The 19,884-nt window shown below is 38.5% G+C and overlaps 3 protein-coding genes across 3 annotated transcripts in view; 2 read left to right on the top strand and 1 right to left on the bottom strand.

Moving 5' to 3' along the window:
• Nucleotides 1-19,884, bottom strand: part of LOC139474817 (Fanconi anemia core complex-associated protein 100-like) — a 59,816-nt gene that overhangs the window by 25,278 nt on the left and 14,654 nt on the right. The gene's annotated exons all lie outside the window — the stretch shown is intronic.
• On the top strand, nucleotides 2,738-4,434 carry LOC139474040 (serine/threonine-protein kinase pdik1l-B-like). Its single transcript, XM_071256896.1, has one exon. It carries the CDS (start codon nucleotides 2,753-2,755, stop codon nucleotides 3,614-3,616), a length of 864 nt encoding a protein of 287 aa, XP_071112997.1. The 5' UTR covers nucleotides 2,738-2,752; the 3' UTR covers nucleotides 3,617-4,434.
• LOC139474243 (serine/threonine-protein kinase pdik1l-B-like) lies at nucleotides 9,797-12,245 on the top strand. The gene has a single exon (XM_071257169.1). The coding sequence runs from the start codon at nucleotides 9,880-9,882 to the stop codon at nucleotides 10,729-10,731; it is 852 nt and encodes a 283-aa protein (XP_071113270.1). The 5' UTR covers nucleotides 9,797-9,879; the 3' UTR covers nucleotides 10,732-12,245.

Here is a 19,884-nt window from a genome sequence, read left to right as displayed (position 1 = left end):
GGTGTGCCTTATGGTTATGAATGGCTAGACAGAGACATATGACACAGTTGACATATTTACTGAGTGCTTGTAAAGAGATTATGGTATCACTACAGACAAGCTTGCATGGGGCTAATCCTTACTGAGTCTAAATTGAAGTATTTGCTGAATGTTATTCTAATATAGGTGATGACAGATTTACTTAAATAAAATAGTTCAAGGCAATCTATAAAACTATGAAGACATAACTTTTGTCTTATTGGATATAGTATGTCTGGGAGATGGGATCTTGTTACCTTAGGCTCATAAGTATTTATCTAAAAGCTTTAAATCTATCAAACAATGTAGACATAACTTTCGTCTTATTGAATAGTCTGTCTGGAAGATGTGTTCTCGTTACCTTAGGCTAGCATCTATCTAAACAGCTATAACTGAAACAACTTAAAATTTTGTATCTGCATTTTTTCCTTGATTAATATGTATGACTCACTGCTCTAAAATTATATGAAATGTTGTATAAATGTTTCACAATGATAACTTATAAAAGCCCTTGCTGTGGATCTAATTATCATACGAAAACTTAGTATAAATGTTATATCATGATATTAGGATGGCATGCTTTTGAGAGTTTTGGACTGAAAAGCCTTGAAAAATGTCCTCTCATGTACTATTTCTTAATATAGATTCATATAAGAATCTGTGGGATACACAGATAAGTGTAAAGACATCAATAATTAATATTGTAAGAAGAATCCTACGTTAAAGTTATCTGCATTTGCAAGAAATTGATTGGCAAGTACTTAAAAAATCCAGGACTTAAAGTCACGACGCATAAGCTTAACATTCACCACCATATCAGTAAGTTTATATTTAAACTTTTCAATGTTTATTGTATGCCCTGAAAAAATTTACCTTTCCCCGAACTAGCATAGCTATCAACTTTTCATTTTCCTCGAAAGCTACTTTCACTATCAGCCTATGTTACCGCTTTTAGATGAAAACCAAGCCTTGCTTTCACACAGGTTATAAATGGATTCAATGCTAAAATCCCCATAGTGACATCACAACCCCTGTCACAGGAAGTGAAAAATCCTGGGCTCTACACCTACCTCATATAAACCTTTTATTACAAATCCTATTTGAACATGTTATGTTTTCATATATTTCCCATTTGCACATATGTCAATTTATCAAAATAATACCAAAATATAACCCATCCATGCATTGTAGAGGCTGTGAGAACATCTTTATTGAAGTCACGTGACCTCAAAATATTCTCTCACAGGGTAGAAGTCATTCACAAAAATATGGGTTCCATCTATCTTAAGGGGAGGAGGGGCCAATTCCAATGTTTTCTGCAATCACTGATCAATAAGCTTCCTATATCCAACTTAAAATAGGAGGAGCTACAACTGTAAACATGTTTTTAATTGGATAAAAGACAGTCCCCAGTTTCCCCCCTCGAAGTGACCAAGAAGTCCCAAACAGAGCGGCCAGAAACATAAATATATCTGGACCCTTACTGATAGCATCACATTCTAATGATAGATATGTTACTTTAGGGCAGCTTCATGTTGTTTGTTTAAATTTGTGTTGACTGATATGTCATTGAGGGTCTAATTTGTGTGTCAGGGGTGTTATCTGATTGTTGACATTTGGTTCTTTCTAAGTCATATCTGAGTATATTATATAATTTGTTAAGGTAATATTCATATTATCCTGTCCTGTCACTTGCCATGTATATAGTTGTTAAATGATGTAAATATTTCAAATTCTCATGTACAACCGTTGGTTGGTTGAGTAATAAAATGTTCTGTCTGTTTGTCTGTCTGTCTTAAGCTGTCTGGACATGGTTTGCGCTTAAATAAATCAGAACTTAAATCTCAAATATGTATTGGTTTGTTAGTTTTAATTAGGAATAGTAACCCTTCACAGCACTGGAAGTCGTCAAGATTTTAGTCACGTGACCTCTATCAGTAAAATGACTGGCTCAAACCCATCGTCTGCTGTAGCAGTATACATCTGTAGGCTCAATCATGGCTAAATTGTGTGTTTCAACTGTTATTTTCTTGGAACTCACTTGGAATACCAGTCTCTTACTAACTATTTATCATGATGGGACTTCCAACTGACACCACTGGAGATTTGTCAAGAAAGGTATGAACATATTGGAATTATGATGCCTCTAAAACTAACGAATTTTCAAGTGGAAAATATCAAGAGTACATTTTTACCAATGTGGCTTGTGTATGCATTAATATTATGTAGAGCTTTAAACACTCGTAGAATTTTGCATCTTGTGAATGTATGTGCATTTATGCCATCTAAAAAGTAAGAAAGGAAATAGAAACAAAAGCTGGAATGATGGTATTCCTCCTGAGAAAAAATGTAAGACATCATATCATTATGGTAGCCCATGTAGTCCCTGTCAGGTATGCATATAGTAGGGAACATTTATCAAAGATCGCCTTCATCATGAAATGAATTAACCTTATTATCAGGTGAAAAGCATAATTATATTCAGTGAATATATTTCGTAACATGGAAAACTAATAAAAGTACAAAAATACAGTTGTTTTAGTAGAAACCTGATTATCCAGCTGACAGAAACTAGAGAGTGAATATGTCATCTGCTAGCAAATTGTAATTACTGTTTGTAGGTCGCACTTGAGAACGAGGCTTGGTTGTTAGGGGAAAGATATCAATTACAAACTTGAGGCTAACTATATCATATGAATTCACAACACCCGTGTTCACCAGGAAGCAACTCAATATGGGGGCTGAACAAAGTTACATAGACCATGGAAAACTTGGAGAAGGTCAGTTCGGTGTTGTGTACAAGGTGACAATTGATGGTCAACTATATGCCCTGAAGAAACTAAAGAAGACGCCCTCCCTAGATCAAACAGGTATTATGAGGGAAATAAGAACACTCAAGGCGTGCGCTGATCATGACAATATTGTGAAATTGTTCGATGAGCTGATCTCTAATGATGAGGTCTATATTCTAATGGAGTACTGTGGCCTTGGAACGCTGAATGACTACATGATTCAAAACAGACCAGGGGAGGAAACTATATGTAATTTCATGCTTGACATGGCTCGAGGTATTCAGGGTCTCCACGACAACGGTATCGTCCACAGAGATATCAAACCTGACAACATTCTGCTGGTAGCACGATTTCTCAGAGATCCCATCTGCAAGATTGCAGATTTGGGACTTGCTCGATTCACCTTTCCTACATCTGGTGTCACGGCAACAATGTCCTCCACCTACTATTTGAATACAGGTTGTGGCACCCCCCTCTTTATGGCTCCTGAGGTTGACTCTGGTAACTATACCGAAGCATGTGATATTTTCTCTCTTGGGGTGGTCTTCTACGCCATGTATTCTTTGCAAACCTTCAACGCCGGCACTCATACTCTAATGTGGCCAGTCATCCCACATTCAAGTGAAGTGTTTCATCAAGCAAGTCAAGGAGAGATCAAGAGCGCAGTCACGACGCATGTGTCCAACAGACAGAAAGCCGCCCTGTTGAAGTCTATGCTGGCACTAAAGCCGCGTGTCCGACCTGGAGACGACACCGTAGAGTCTACTATCAGTTCATGGCAATCTACATGGTGCAGCTTGGTTTAATTTGTCTTGTTACTTCATAACCACTTATTGGTAAACAAAGTTTGGAACTAGACTGTCAGTGGTATGAGGGTCTTGAGACTAAACCAGTAGTTTTGCCACTTCATTTATACTTCATAATGTTAATTAGACAGTTCATGTAAAACTACTTATGCAGCTACGCTTAATTTGTTTTGTTACTTCATAACTTGGTTAATCACCACATCCATTTTGAATGTATCAGTTAAAATAATATGTTTAAAAAGTGTCCATGTATTTCCTACTATGGTACTAATAGTCACCAAACTGACTTGAGCTTTTATAACACCACAGCTACTTTCACTTTTGAGTTCTGAATTCAGTGTGAACTACGGAAGCTATCACGTTTATCACAGTTGATATATGACCTTTATATGTTGATCTATGTACTTGGGTATATTCAATCTCAATCAAATGAAATCTTAGTTCTTTATACAGCTAAATAAAAATCTGAGGACATCCCATTACGGGTCACGTCAGAACCTTCGCGCACTTTGACAACCAATGAAATGACTGACAAGAAGTCGATACTAGCCAATCAGAAAACAGCCTCTGGAGCTTTAAAGTGCTTGTCATATAGAACTCAGGAGATGGAAGCCAGCCATTAACAAAGACCAAGGCAACTACCTACCCAGTGTGTCCTCTACTGAAATTTTGAAGGGCTTATTGCAGGGTTTCACCTTGACCTCAAACTAGGGGTCCAGAGGGCCCCAATTTCTAATTTCAAGGGTCCTTACAGGAAAGGTAAGGGTCCTGTACATTAATGAAATGGTGTAGAGCTGTACTGTAAGGTGAAACAAGAAAACAGCGTTATCCCTATGCCTCGCAATGGGGCTCATTTGTTTGTTCATATAGTGAAATAAACTATAAAAAAAGAGTTCTATAAAGCCATAAGAAGCGTTAGGCACTTGGGCTGCTTTATGCCGTCAGAAAAAAAGATTAAATGTGAAATTAATCCACACAAAAGGCCCCTCTCTGGACAAAATAACTCTCTTTAAGTACCAGTAGATAAGCTAACTTCAGCAGTTGCTGAGAAAACTTGTCCCCATTTCACGCAGTATGCTTTAAGTTGAAAATCATGGAGCAAGGGCCATAACACTGTAAAAAAATGAGTTACGACACCAATTTTTGAACTCATTTGAGATCATGACCAGTAACATCAGTTTGTAAAATTTCATTTCTCTGACTTAAATAGTTTTGGAGAAAAATTGTCTCCTTTGAGAAGCGTATGGACCGATGGAAGGACGGACGGAGGAACTCTGTTCCTACATCCCCCTCCCCACTTTGTGGCGGAGGATAATAATCTCTTAATTACAGGACCTTTGTATGTCTTGTCAAGAACTTGAAACTATGAATATTATTGTGCCCAATATATATTTTGCATATTTCTGCTTTGCGTATAACCCTGCTATTGTTATATCATTATTGTAGACCTGTCTTTGTATTCACTCCAAGGCCCATCACTACATATTCATCAGATTCTCTTCCGAGTTAAATTGTTATACTTGTCAGTGTTTGCAGTATGTATTTTGCCAATGAATGCATTATCTTTTTCAATAAAGTTTAGACAAAATCTTTGCATACACTGTTGTCTTTTCATGGTGAGTCAAAGGGGTATTGAGTATAGTGCTCACTTTTGTCCAACAATTATGAACTAACACAACACATGAAGACATGGATCTTTTTAATGCTTTATGGATAACAACATCATTATTCTTTGTAACGACATATCAGGACTACTTCTTGCCACTTCATCAGACGAATACTCAGGAAGTGTATTGAGTTAATGCGCAACTTACGGAACTGCCCACTCCCTGGATGACACAAATGTTTTGCGTGATGCCCAAGAATTGCCTCATTCCAGGAATTTTGACCCAGCTTGTGTAATTATCCAATTTAGCGTGCTTCATCAATTTTGGTGTTATTTTAGTTTTAGCTTGTACTATTATGTAAAATCGTATAACCATAAAGAGAAGCATTTTGGCATAGCTGATTGCAATTGCTGGTTATATTTATCTTCCGGAGGCAAGTGAGTTAACTGACTATAAAATTCCAGTTTCCACCCTTGCCGAACTAGCCTGGTATTTTGGACTAACGAGTCTATGCAGAGTCTAATCACAATCGCGTAACGAAATCGAAATCAAGTTCGTACACTGTGGTGCAAATTTCGGTCGACTGCAGGATTTGCAAATCATTTGTACCGCCAACTCGTTGTCAACAGATATTTTTCAAATCTTTTCATGTTTTTAATCAAGGTGCTCTCGTGATTTGATGCATTTCATGATGTAAGACCCGTTTTATCACAATATAGATCTTGATTATCGATCAGATCGTGTTGACTGGGCACTGCCATTTTAATAGTTGGAAGCAAATGCAAGTGATACGAGAGGTGGAATCTGTTTTGTCCATAGGAGAGGCATAGAAGGGACATAACTCATAATAGCCACTGGTCGCGCTACGATCGAGCCCAGGAATTCCAGCCATTAGTACAATTACTGTGTAAAAGTGACAACACGAGTTTTGTGTTGGCTGAAGGCAACAGGGGTAGGTAGGGCGGCAAATAAATAGGTTTGGAGAATATCCTGAGAATCTAGAACTAAATCGTGGTATGGGGTACTTCCGTTACCGCTGCGGCAAAGAGCAGGAAAAGAGCCTCTTCCGGGAACTGCCGGAGATGGTAAGGATATTCTCCAATCTGTTGTGGAGAAGCAGTAGCGGGTGTAGAAATATCCCGCGCATGCGAGTAGGCCTCAATAGCCTTCCACTTTAATATGGTTGTATAATGACTTGGTTGACGATCTGTAAACCTGCGAGATGGATTAAAACTACCCGTCTAGAGCAACCCTTCGCACAAGGGATTTTGTAAATGCACCAAACGCACAGATTAGGTGTGTCGAGCGACCGGTGAGGCAACTGAGAGTGAAGTTGAAGGAGAAGGTCGACTCTTAGAAGTAGATGATAAAACCATCTGTCTGCGAGTTGGATGAGCGAGGTGAACAAACTCCAAGTAAGCCCAAAGGACTCGATCAAGAACAGGGAGAGATGAATAGTGGAAGCATTCTTCTGCAATACCCGAGGTAAAACAGCGGTTGGGGGTAAGGTGTAAGTATGAAGGCCCTCCCGTAATAGTGCTGACATGTTGTGGTCACAAGCCTGAGGGTGGGGAATGGGATATATACCCCCGGGATAGCTGAGCGGTGAAGGGGGTTGCAAAGAGATTGATGTCGGTGCAAATCATTGGATGTAGGCGCCATTCCTTGGGAGATGGTTTGTTGGTTCTGGACAGTGAGTCAGCTTTGATTTTGGAGGCGCTGGGGGATGTGCCTCTTCTGGACTTGAGTGAGTCGATCAGTAGAGAAGAATTAAACGCCAGAGACAGTAGTGACATAGACGTTATGTACCAGACAACGGATAGGTTTTCCGACCATGAAATGGAGTAGTGAAGAAGTGTCGCCCTATGAGACACTGACAAGATCACTGCTTTGACTGACTGAGTATGGTTTTACCCTGCTTTTAGCAATATTCCAGCAATATCATGGCGGGGGACACCAGAAATGGGCTACACACATTGTACCAATGTCGGGAATCGAACCTGGGACTTCGGCGTGATGAGCGAACGCTTTAACCACTAGGCTACCCGTCCGCCCCTCTCTGCTTTGAACTGTAAGGGGATATTTCACCACCCTGCCACTTATAGATCCTGTTAATAAGCTCCCCAACCCACTGTTGAGGCGTCAACAAAAAGGTATTTGGTTGGGTCAGGCGATGGTGGGAACAATTTCACATCACTCCTAGGTCTTTTAATCACATTTCTGAAGGAAAAGTTGCAAAAAACACTGTAAACATCGAAGTTGCATCATGTAGGCCGAGACTGACCATATAATTGATCAACAAAGCAGGGTCAATCCTGTGGAAATAAAGCGATGATTCCAAACTAAGCACAGTGAAAATGTTGTCACGACATTGAGGTCGAACCAAAAGTTAGCGATTGAGACACTGTGAGGTATAAATCAATGTTGATCTACTTACTGTCACGTCTACCACAGTAAATAAACAGTGCCGACCGGCTCACGTTTGGTTATCGGTGCCTCATTCCAAGATAAGCAGGTTTGTTTACAATCCAGGGAAAATAACCTCACACAGGATATGCAAAACCTTTTCTGCGCCGGCGGAGAGAATACTGTATACTTGCCTAGACCGGTATCCTCTCCTTTCATGGCTACTCGAAGCTTGTAATGCGCCGATGGTCGCAAACGTTTTAAGGTAGGCAAATCAGTCTTGTGTTGCTTTAAGCTAAGCCTGTCTCTCATAGCACAAGTTGATGACATGCATAGGGAGCTGGGAACCAGGTTAGTCTAGCTTGTGGTGAAAAACTCCACACACCTCCATCACATGATCAACAGCGAAGGAACTGTAGAGCAGATGAACGAAACAGTGTCCCGCGTTCCGAAGAGATAACGGTGTATGTGCAGCCAGTTCCCTGTAAAAGGCGTGACGGGACCAATGTACAAGCAAAGATATCTCTATTATATCTGATACATCTAAACATTTTGGATATATGTAAATAATTTGGAAATGGGAAATCTCTGTCAATGCGATGCAAAACCCAAACAATCTGGAGTCCCTTGATAATGTCTATCAGGAAAGGGGTAAAATGGCCGATCATGAACATTAATAAGAAGGCAATTGTCAGGAGCAACAGAGGGAAGGAAAACGCTGAGGAAAACGCCGTAAGCAAGAGCAGTAAAATATTGGTGCAGACTTCTTCATCTCAACTTTACAGATTACCATGTCAAGCCTTTTTGTTGTCAAAGCACTTGATGAGGTGGGAAGAGGGACATGGATTACATCAATTAAAACCATTTTGTTCAGCTTGGGCTGGTCTGGTTACTGCAAGAAATCAGTGATATAACACTGTTCCTTAATGACTTTCAGCAAAGACTATCAGTTAACCTGTATCAAAACTGCTATTCTTCAATGGAATTATCCTCAAAATGTAATTTCTATGTTCAATACAAATATATGTTGAACACAGCTACACTGCCCACAATCAATGATTCTGCGATTTGTTTGTCCAAAAACTGTAAATATATTGAAGATAAATACCATGTGATGTTCATATGTAAATAATATGCTACGACAGGAAGAAAATATCTCGCCATATTACACTGAACTGTGTGCATGCGTGTGTGCCTGGGTGGGTGCGTGCGTGTTTACGTGCGTGCTTGGGCGATAGAAATCGGCACTAGTCCTTACCAAACTGCCCAATAGTTTCAGACCAATACCATTAGGACCAGTAGAAATTTTCTATTTTTAAGGGTTGAATTGTCATGCTATATTAAAGTATTATAGGCCAGTGGCCTGTTACTAAAAACAATTGTCTGCCTGTCTATTTCCATATTGGAGTAAATTGAAAACTTACAGTCAGTTTAAGTCCATGGAGGCTTCACATCTGTATCAGGCTGACTTACATTCACATATATCGTTTGTTGTTTGTGCCTTACAGCAAACTAAACTTGAACACTGGACATCCCTGAACAACCACCAATTTCGTGACATACAATAGACTGACTGTGTTAATATTAGGATGGCATGCTTGACTAAATTTGACAGTTTTAACATTTTAACATAACTCTTAACATAAATTCATTTAAGATACTTATCATATCTATGGGATACACATATACGTAAATACAGACATCAATGTTTAATATTGTGAAAAGAATCCTACATTAAAGTGTATTGCATTAGCAAGAAATTGATCAACAAGTACTTAAAAAATCCAGGACTTCTAGTCATAAGCTAAACATGCGCCACATACATTTGGATGTACCACTTACACATTGTCCATTGTATAACCAGATAAAATTACATTTCGCTGAACCACACCAAGCTATCAAATTCTCATTTTCCTCGAAAACATTTCTCATGTCTATAGCTACTTTCACTATGAGTTCTGAGCATATTCTCAGTTACTCCGTAATTCTGTTAAATATAAGTTAAAAAGTCCTCAAATATATTTGAAAACACTTTACAGATTTTTATGAACAATGTTTGACACTGACTTCTGTGCTCGCAAATAACGAAGAAAAAATGAAAAGAAAATGTGTTGCATGTTGATATATCGTCTGCTAAGCTAGTCCCACTGCGCATGTCGGAAGTGGGGCTGCTGGGAAAATCTCGTGTTCTGAGAAAGTGTGTGAGCAGGAGCATCCACAACACCCGTGTTCATCAGGGAGCAACTCAAGATGGCGGCTGAACAAAGTTATACAGTACATGAAAAACTTGGAGAAGGTCAGTTCGGTGTTGTGTACAAGGTGACGATTAATGGTCAACTATATGCCCTGAAGAAACTGAAGACGTCCGACCTAGATCAAAGAGGTATTATAAGGGAAATAAGTACACTAAAGGCGTGCTTTGATCATGACAATATTGTGAAATTGTTTGATGTGCAGAAGTCACATGGTAAGATCGAAATTCTAATGGAGTACTGTGACCTTGGAACACTGAATGACTACATGATTAAAAACAGACCAGGGGAGGGAACTATATTTAATTTCATGCTTGACATGGCTCGGGGTATTCACAGTCTCCATAACAAAGAAATAACCCACAGAGATATCAAACCCGACAACATTCTGCTGGTAGCACGACCTGATAATGACCCCATCTGCAAGATTGGTGATTTTGGACTTGCTCGATTCACCTTTCCTACATCTGGTGACACGGCAACAATGTCCTCCACCTACTATTTGAATACAGGTTGTGGCACTCACCTTTTTAAGGCTCCTGAGGTTAACTTCCGTCACTATACCAAAGCATGTGATATTTTCTCTCTTGGGGTGGTTTTCTACGCCATGCATTCTCTAGAAACCGACAACGTCGGCACTCGTACTCTACTGTGGCCAGTCATCCCAAAATCAAATCAAGTGTTTCATCAAGCAAGTCAAGGAGAGATCGAGAGCGCTGTCACAAAACATGTGTCCAACAGCATGAAAGCCGCCCTGCTGAAGTCTATGCTGGCACTGGATCCACATGTCCGACCTGGAGCCGACACCGTAGAGTCTACTATCAGTTCATACAAAGCTACAATTGACTAATGCAGCCTGGCTTAATTTGTTTTGTTACTTCATAACCATTTATTGGTAAACAAAGTATGGAACTAGACTGTCAGTGGCATGAGGGTCTTGAGACTAAACCAGTAGTTTCGCCACTTCATTTATACTTCATAATGTTATTTAGATAGTTCATGTAAAACTACTTGTGCAGGTACGCTTAATTTGTTTTGTTACTTCATAACTTGGTAAATCACCACATCCATTTTGAATGTATCAGTTAAAATAATATGTTTAGAAAGTGTCCATGTATTTCCTACTATGGTACTCATACTCACCAAACTGACTTGATCTTTTATAACACCACAGCTACTTTCACTTTGAGTTCTGAATTCAGTGTGAACTACGGAAGCTATCACGTTTATCACAGTTGATATATGACCTTTATATGTTGATCTATGTACTTGGGTGCATTCAGTCTCAATCAAATGAAATCTTAGTTCTTTATACTGCTAAAGAAAAATCTGAGGACATCCCATTACGGGTCACGTCAGAACCTTTGCAAACTTTGACAACCAATGAAATGACTGACAAGAAGTCGATACTAGCCAATAAGAAAACTGCTTCTGGAGCTTTAAAGTGCTTGTTATATAGAACTCCAGAGACAGCCAGCCATTAACAGCGACCAAGGCAACTACCTACCCAGTGTGTCCTCTACTGAAATTTTGAAGGGCTTATTGCAGGGTTTCACCTTGACCTCAAACTAGGGGTCCAGAGGGCCCCAATTTCTAATTTTAAGGGTCCTTTCAGGAAAGGTAAGGGTCCTGTAAAGTAATGAAATGGTGTAGAGCTGGTGAAACAAGACAACAGCGTTATCACTATGCCTCGCAATGAGACTCATTAGAACTTTGTTTGTTCATATAGTGAAATAAACTATAAAAAAAGAGTTCTATAAAGCCATAAGAAGAGTTAGGCACTTGGGCTGCTTTATGCCGTCAGAAAAAAGATTAAATGTGAAATTAATCCACACAAAAGGCCCCTCTCTGGACAAAATAACTCTCTTTAAGTACCAGTAGATAAGCTAACTTCAGCAGTTGCTGAGAAAACTTGTCCCCATTTCACGCAGTATGCATTTAGTTGAAAATCATGGAGCAAGGGCCATAACTCTGTAAAAAATGAGTTTACGACTCCAATTTTGAACTCATTTGAGATCTTGACCAGTAACATCAGTGTGTACAATTTCATTTCTCTGACTTAAATAGTTTTTGCGAAAATGTGTCTCCTTTGAGAAGCGTATGGACAGATGGAAGGACGGACGGAGGAACTCTGTTCCTACATCCCCGCCCCACTTTGTGGCGGAGGATAATAATCTCTTAATTACAGGACCTTTGTATTTCTTTTCAAGAACTTGAAACTATGAATATTATTGTGCCCAATATATATTTTGCATATTTCTGCTTTGCATATAACCCTGCTATTGTTATATTATTATTGTAGTCCTGTCTTTGTATTCACTACATATTCATCAGCTCCTCTTCCGAGTTAAATTGTTATCCTTGTCAGTGTTTGCATTATGTATTTTGCCAATGAATGCATAATCTTTTTCAATAAAGTTTAGACAAACTCTTTCAATACACTGTTGTCTTTTCATGGTGAGTCAAAGGGGTATTGAGTATAGTAAGTGCTCACTTTTTTCCAACAATTATCAACTAACACAAGACATGAAAACATGGATCTTTTTAATGTTTTATGGATAACAACATCATTATTCTTTGTAGAAGATGGTTATATTTTACATCTAGCCATTTTGAACCCAAAAACATTTTATTGACATATGATACATTGTAGTCAAATGACCAAGGTTCTTATCAAGGCGTCAATAGCATTCATCTGATTGTCGTTGCTGTAAATAATGGTGAGTTGGTCTGCTCGTCAGTTCACAGACGATTTAGCAATATTTAATGTAAACAATATCGAATGAAATTTTGAAGATAATTAATCAAATAGATTACAACCATAAGACCATAAGTCCAGATCTGCGAAGAACACATATATATATAACATTAGTCTAATAACAGGATCAATAACAGGTGCTCACAATAATGTTTTTGAGTGGGAGAAAAAGCATCATAAACCTATTATGCACACACCCATCTACACATCTATAATTAATGTTTTATTTAAATCCTAATAGTTTCCAACACCTTAGCACACCCTTTTCACTATCTGTTAGGGAGTAGGGACCCGTGAAGATTCGGGGTAGAATAGGTCTTCAGCAACCCATGCTTGCCGTAACAGGCGACTATCCTTGTTGTAAAAGTCAACTAACGGGATCGGGTGGTCAGGCTTGCTGACTTGGTTGATGCATGTAATCGTCTCCCAACTGCGTGGATTGATGCTCATGATGTCAATCACTGGATTGTCTGGTCCAGACTCGACTATTTACAGACCGCCGTCATATAGCTGGAATATTGCTGAGTGTAGTGTTAAACAACAAACAACAATCTATCTGTTAGGTCACATGTGCCAACCCACAATTATATAACTGATAACTTAGCTACTTGTATGAGGACATCTTTTGCACATACAAATAATCTTTCAAAATTTTCCCTATTTTGTTGTGTGCGGTATCATGAAGTAAGCTCAAATGACTCCACGACCCAGAATTACAATTAATCACACTGAACTGTTTCAATATGCATGATTCTGGACAGGGCTAATCTGATTCCTAAAGAATTTGAAACTAGGGTCAAACAGGAAAATCTTTGCATACACTGTTGTCTTTTCATGGTGAGTCAAAGGGGTATTGAGTATAGTAAGTGCTCACTTTTTTCCAACAATTATCAACTAACACAAGACATGAAGACATGGATCTTTTTAATGTTTTATGGATAACAACATCATTATTCTTTGTAACGACATATCAGGGCTACTTCTTGCCACTTCATCAGACGAATACTCAGGAAGTGTATTGAGTTAATGCGTAACTTAAGGAACTGCCCACTCCTTGGATGACACAAATGTTTTGCGTGATCCCCAAGAATTGCCTCATTCCAGGAATTTTGACCCTGCTTGTGTAATTATCCAATTAAGCATGCTTCATCAATTTTGTGTTATTTTAGTTGCAGCATGTACTATTACGTAAAATCGTGAAACATAAAGGGAAGCATTTTGGCATAGCTGATTGCTATTGCTGGTTATATGCATCTTCCCGAGGCAAGAGAGTTAACTGACGATAAAAGTCCAGTTTCCACCCTTGCCGAACTACGCTGGTATTATTGAGTTACGTTTTGGCTGGACTAACGAGTCTATGCATACTCCAATCACAATCGCGTAACGAAATCGAAATCCAGTTCGTAAACTGTGGTGCAAATTTTGGTCGATTGCAGGATTTGCAAATCATTTGTACCGCCAACTGGTTGTCAACAGATATTTTGTATACATTGAAAGTGTGTCGTTTTAAGATATTTGGGTATTGTGTTCACGCCCAAACTTGTTTGGACTAAGTCACTAAATACTCTTGCTGCACAGAGTAACAAGGCTATTATGACATTATATAGATATCAAAAGAAAGTTGGTAATATACCCTGTGAAGATTTATTTAAGATATTTGATGCTATGACTGTGCCTATTGTCTGTTACGGCGCAGAGGTATACGGTATCTCATATTGTAAGATTATTGAAGACGTACAGAATAAAAATATTCTTAATGTGAGTAGCCCATGTGGTGTGACCAGAATGGTCCAGTGATTTGAGCATTAAATAGCATTGGCGAGGCACTCTGTGCTCATCCAAACGAAGTAGCCTGCACCAATACTTGATGGCCCTTGTGGTATACACAAGTTGGAGAGGGGTTCTACTACACTCTACTAAAACCAAAGCATTGTTTGTTGTTTTACCTGTATTTAAGAACCATTTACACATTTATCTAAATTAGGTTTTGGATATGTATGGTTAACACAAGATGTTTGCAAATTGAAGATATTTATTCATCATTTTAAACAAAGATTATTTGATAACCTCCAACAATCATGGTGTAGTTCTATCAATAGTATACTAGCCACATAAAGAAACTGTGCACGGAGAAAATATATTCTGGATTGAAATACAACACAGCAAGAACAAAATGATGCAGACGCTGTAGCAGCTGAATGATCGGACCATAAGAAAATGTCAACGGGACTGAACAACAACTGTTACGATGACGTCAGAAGATCACAATGGAGTAGGGGGTCAAACGACAAAGTCACAAAGTCAATAACGGGTATGACCACCCTGTGCGTGAATCACAGCAGTGCATCAGCGCGCTTTGGAGTCCACCAAATGGGCATGGAATGCCTGGGGAATGGCCTGCCATATCCTCCTCAAATCCTGTGCCAAGTCACGGACGTTATCTGGAGGATGTGGAAGACAACGCAGACGGCGCTCCATTTCATCCCACACATGCTCTATTGGGGAGAGAATTTGCTGGCCATGGCAGTAACATGACATTGTTATGGTGAAGGAAATCCATTGCGACCCTAGCCTTGTGAGGACGAGCGTTGTCCTGTTGAAATGTGAATCCCGGGCCATGACGTTGCAGGAAAGGAATGACCACAGGCCTCAGAATCTGATCTCTGTAGCCAACACCGGTGAGATTGACCTGAACAACCACCAAAGGGGTTCGGTGCCGTGCTGTTATCCCACCCCAAATCATCATAGAGCCACAACCAAAACGATTCCTCTTCACAATACAGTTGCGTGCATAACGTTCTCCCAAACGCCGGTAGACAGGTTGGGCCTGTCACTGTGGGAAATGTTGAACCTCGATTCATCTGTAAAGACAACATTTCTCCACCATATTCGAGGTGATTTCGACATGATTTCGACACCATCTTAGACGGCTGACTCGATGACGGTGTGTCAGGATGGGACGTATGGCAGGGCGTCGTGGTCGAATCCCTTACTAAACGATTCCTGACAGTGTTGGGATGGATACGGCGCAGTCCAGGAATTATCTGGAACATCGTTACTGCCGTTTGGAACCTGTGTCGGAGAAGTGTAACTCGAATCGATCGGTCCTGTCTTGGCGTCGTTCCTCGGGGATGTCCTGAACGTTGGTGGTCGGCAACGTCATTTGTGTTCTGATAACGCCTCACCAATGCCGATATCGTGTTACGATGGCATTGGAAATGTGTTGCCACCTGTTGTTGCCTCATTTACGCTCGGATCATTCCAATGGCTTCATGCCGCTGTGCAGCTGTCAATCTTGGCATGATTTGCTTGTGATATGCTTGTGTCTGCGCCTGAGAAGTTTTGAATTTTTGAATGACCACAGATCATGCTTTCCAAAGTGACAGCGTATTTTGAGTTGCACATGCTGTGTACAGCTGCACAGGATGCACGTGCAGTAACACATTGCACGTCCATAGGTCCCCATCAATGACGTCATATCGCATGGCACGTGCATGAGCGTTTGAATGTCTCCAATAATTGCTGTGTTCAAGCCTATATTTCATATATGGACGGTGTACCCTAATATCTATATTTTCTCCGTGCACAGTTTCTTTATGTGGCTAGTATATATCTGATACCTTTTATTATAAACATTTTAAATCCCTGTTAAATGTAGAAAAACAGCTTACACTCCCCATACCAGTACATCTGAGAATATGTATGACTTGTTTCAGATGTAGCAAGTTTAAACTTGCAGTTGATTTAGGGAGATACACAAATGTCCCATACACTGAACGAATATGTAAATATTATATAGAAAATGGTAGATCTTTTATTGAAGATGAATTTCATGCTTGTATATGAGCGTTATTCAGTATATCAACAGTATATCAAGATTCAAACTGTAACATCTTTTACTGAAATTATTTCATCATTATATTATTTTCATTATAACACATGTTTATATCTATATAAAGTCCAAAGGCTAAGAAAAACAAACTTAAATCAATTTGCCATTTCTAATGGTTTTAGTTTGTATGCATTCACCACACCCATTTGGATTTATCATTTAATCTATATTCAAACATTTTGATGCCCATTTTATGAGCTGAAAAAATTACATTTTGCCAAACCACTCATAGCTATCAAATGGGCGATCTTTTTGTTCCAAAGGGCAATAACTCTCCTTTTGAAATGATATAAGCGACTGTCTAACCTGTCGCTTCCGGTCAGGTCCTCGGATCAATGTGCACTGCGACAACTACTGACATGTAGAGACGGAGCCAAGCGAAAGCGTTACCCTGTTGCACCTTCATTCAAAAACGGTCGTTTACAAGTGAATATTTTGAACTAGCACATACTTTGTCGTGATTATTAGTTTATAATATCAACATTTGTTGAGTCTTCATCTAAAAGACAAATTGTCATGAAGGAATATAGCGGGAAAAAAGATATATTGCCACAGTATTTTCTATGTTAGAAAACAGCGAGGCATTCTGTCAGTCTGGGCTAACATATTGCATCGATGAAATAATGCAGGCTCATTTTATTTATCAGCCTTTGTGTTATTTCCCACCACAATTCAAAGCATTCAAATCTCAACAAATACTACCATGGACTTCAATGTAATAAAATTGGAGATACGCCTATATTTGAAGCACACAGACATCTTTGACAGGCCTTTACCACTGATCTATACAGTTAGTATACATCAAAGCCTTTACAAATAGCTAAGAAGAAATAACGTTCAAAATGATAAAAGAACTGATTTTGAATCTTACTTTTTATATCAAAATTAATGTTGCATCTGAATATTTAAATTTATATTCTGACATTATTTTTTAGAAATATGCCAAATGAAATTTTACCATGCATCTATCAAGCAATCAGTTACTCAGTTGCAATATACATATTAGTCATCATACTTTGAAATAAGAGATTTACCCAAATTATTCTGGCCCTTATAACATGTGTCCCACCATTAAGTGCACAGGTGTTAATTAATCATTTATTACAGAATTCTGATACTCATGCTCTTAAAATAGTAGTAAATGACAGAGATTTGTCAAAGCAAACAACAAATCATACTAACTACCCCTCAAGATGTGTATGATACATGAAGAAGTCAATTAGGTGACACAGAGCTTGTTTATTGTACATGTATTCCCATTCGATAAATAGGGCGAGGAAGCTTGTGCTTGTATAGATATAGAATACTAAACGAGCTCCCGTGTAATACCAATTTTATGAAACGAGTGAATAGTTGTGGTATCTGACGAGCGAAAGCGAGTCAGATACCACAACTATTCACGAGTTTCATAAAATTGGTTTTACACGAGAGCGAGTTTAGTATTTTATTTATTACTTGTCATTTATAATGTTTTTATGATTATACTGTTGAGTGTAAATAGGCTGACACCTACACGATCCATGGCATAATCCAATTGAGTTTAACAGACTAATACTTCAAACACGTCAAAAGTTGAAACGTATGAATTTAATATCATACAATGGTCCACCTTTAGAATTCAGGCGTTCGTCCCACAAAATTATCGTAGTGCTAAGGCTGTCACAACTCACACAATTTAACTTCTAAGGGTAACGACTGTCGTTGCGCTAGAGTATGATCGCCGATGACGTAATTTGTTGAATTTTGTTGCAAGATCCATCGGCGAAACAATGCCATGTGACGTCAGCCTAGCAACAAGGTTGCTGGGGTCATCGAGTGTGCATAAGCTCCTCCCAGTGATCTATCATCTCCACACACAATGCCGTTGAATAAGCCAAGGGATGTTGAGAGCTTTCAATATTTCTTCGTGAAACGTGTTCCGAGAGTACATAAGCACACGTTTTGGTATTACACAATGTGTAATAAAGCTGTATGTTTATTAAACGGGTCATCTCTTCACGGGCAAGTAATAAAGACCTTTATTACATATTACGAGAACACAGGGGTAAAAATCTCAAAACTGACAAATTTTCTGATTATCAACTTGCCAAAAAATAAGGGTCCCTAATATAATTTTTCACTTGATATAAGAGATATGATACTTGTGAAGTACTTTCTAGATCAATGCAGTGCATTGATGTGTTTAATTAATTAGAAAATAATTAATGAATTAGCCTAATCCGCAAGGACATTCAACTCTGTTACGGGTCACAAAATGGAAAGTAATTATAATAGCGCTAGGTTGCTTTGAAATATAAAATCATATTCAACAATTAACATTAAGTGCGAATACAATTCAGTGTTAATACAAATGGAAACTGGCTAAATAAAATGTATGATTGGACATTTGTAAGTGCTTCCTCAATATTTCAAAAGTCTGCCTAGACAACAAAGTCATTTACATGAAAGACACTATCCAAAATAGAGTATTTTTCATCTTTTGACACAACATATATTACCATTAATCATAATCTGATGTTAAAACTAATAAAAACAACAAATGTTTTTGTCAATTGTCAAAAGAAATCATCTATAAAAAAATCCTGAAGTAACAGAGTTGAGTTTGTTGTAACAGAGTTGTAACTCATATATTTTGTTATTGCTCTGCAGCATGAAATAACAACCTTTTCATCCCTTTTGAGATGAAATATGAAAATACAGGCACTGTATTGTGTTACTTGTTAGGACTTTGGTACTCATGGTTTATTAGCCACTTACTGCAGTAATGGCATACAAAAGTGGTTTTACGAAATTACTAATGTTCAACCCTTTGTATAGTAGTTGAAATAAATAAGCACAATGCTGCTTGTAATGCCATTTTAGATCACTATCACAGTTACAAAACTGACAATTGTAATTATCAAAGTCCATATCAATCATAACATCAACACTGGCCACAAATATGTTCTTTATACACACATAATGAAATTGCTTTCTGCAGCCAAAGCACCATAGCCAGTCACTCCCATCAATGTGACAAACTACAGTTCTGTCTTCAATAATTAGTATACTGTCTGAAAGACCACTATCAATAGTAGCAAATCCACATTTAGCGCAGGTCATAACATCTTGTTCATCAGAAACATCAGAGTAGTCTGAGTGACAATTTTTAAAAAAAATTCTTATAACTGACTGTGGGAAAATTATTTGTCAGGTATAGGGTTAAAATAAGAATTCTTGAAGAAAAACAAAGCTATGTACTGGGAATAACTTTCGAAATTGTGCAGAAAAACAACAGATTTCCACTCCATTACGCTGTACAGCATTACAGAGTTGAGTGTAACGGAGTTGAGAAACCTTACTATATATTCATA

The sequence above is a fragment of the Haliotis cracherodii genome, unplaced genomic scaffold, assembly GCF_022045235.1.
Source record: "Haliotis cracherodii isolate W230 unplaced genomic scaffold, xgHalCrac1.p SCAF_3, whole genome shotgun sequence".
NCBI classification, from domain to species: domain Eukaryota; kingdom Metazoa; phylum Mollusca; class Gastropoda; order Lepetellida; family Haliotidae; genus Haliotis; species Haliotis cracherodii.
Note: the sequence above shows the minus strand (reverse complement) of the source record. Positions and strands in the feature narration are given on the sequence as shown.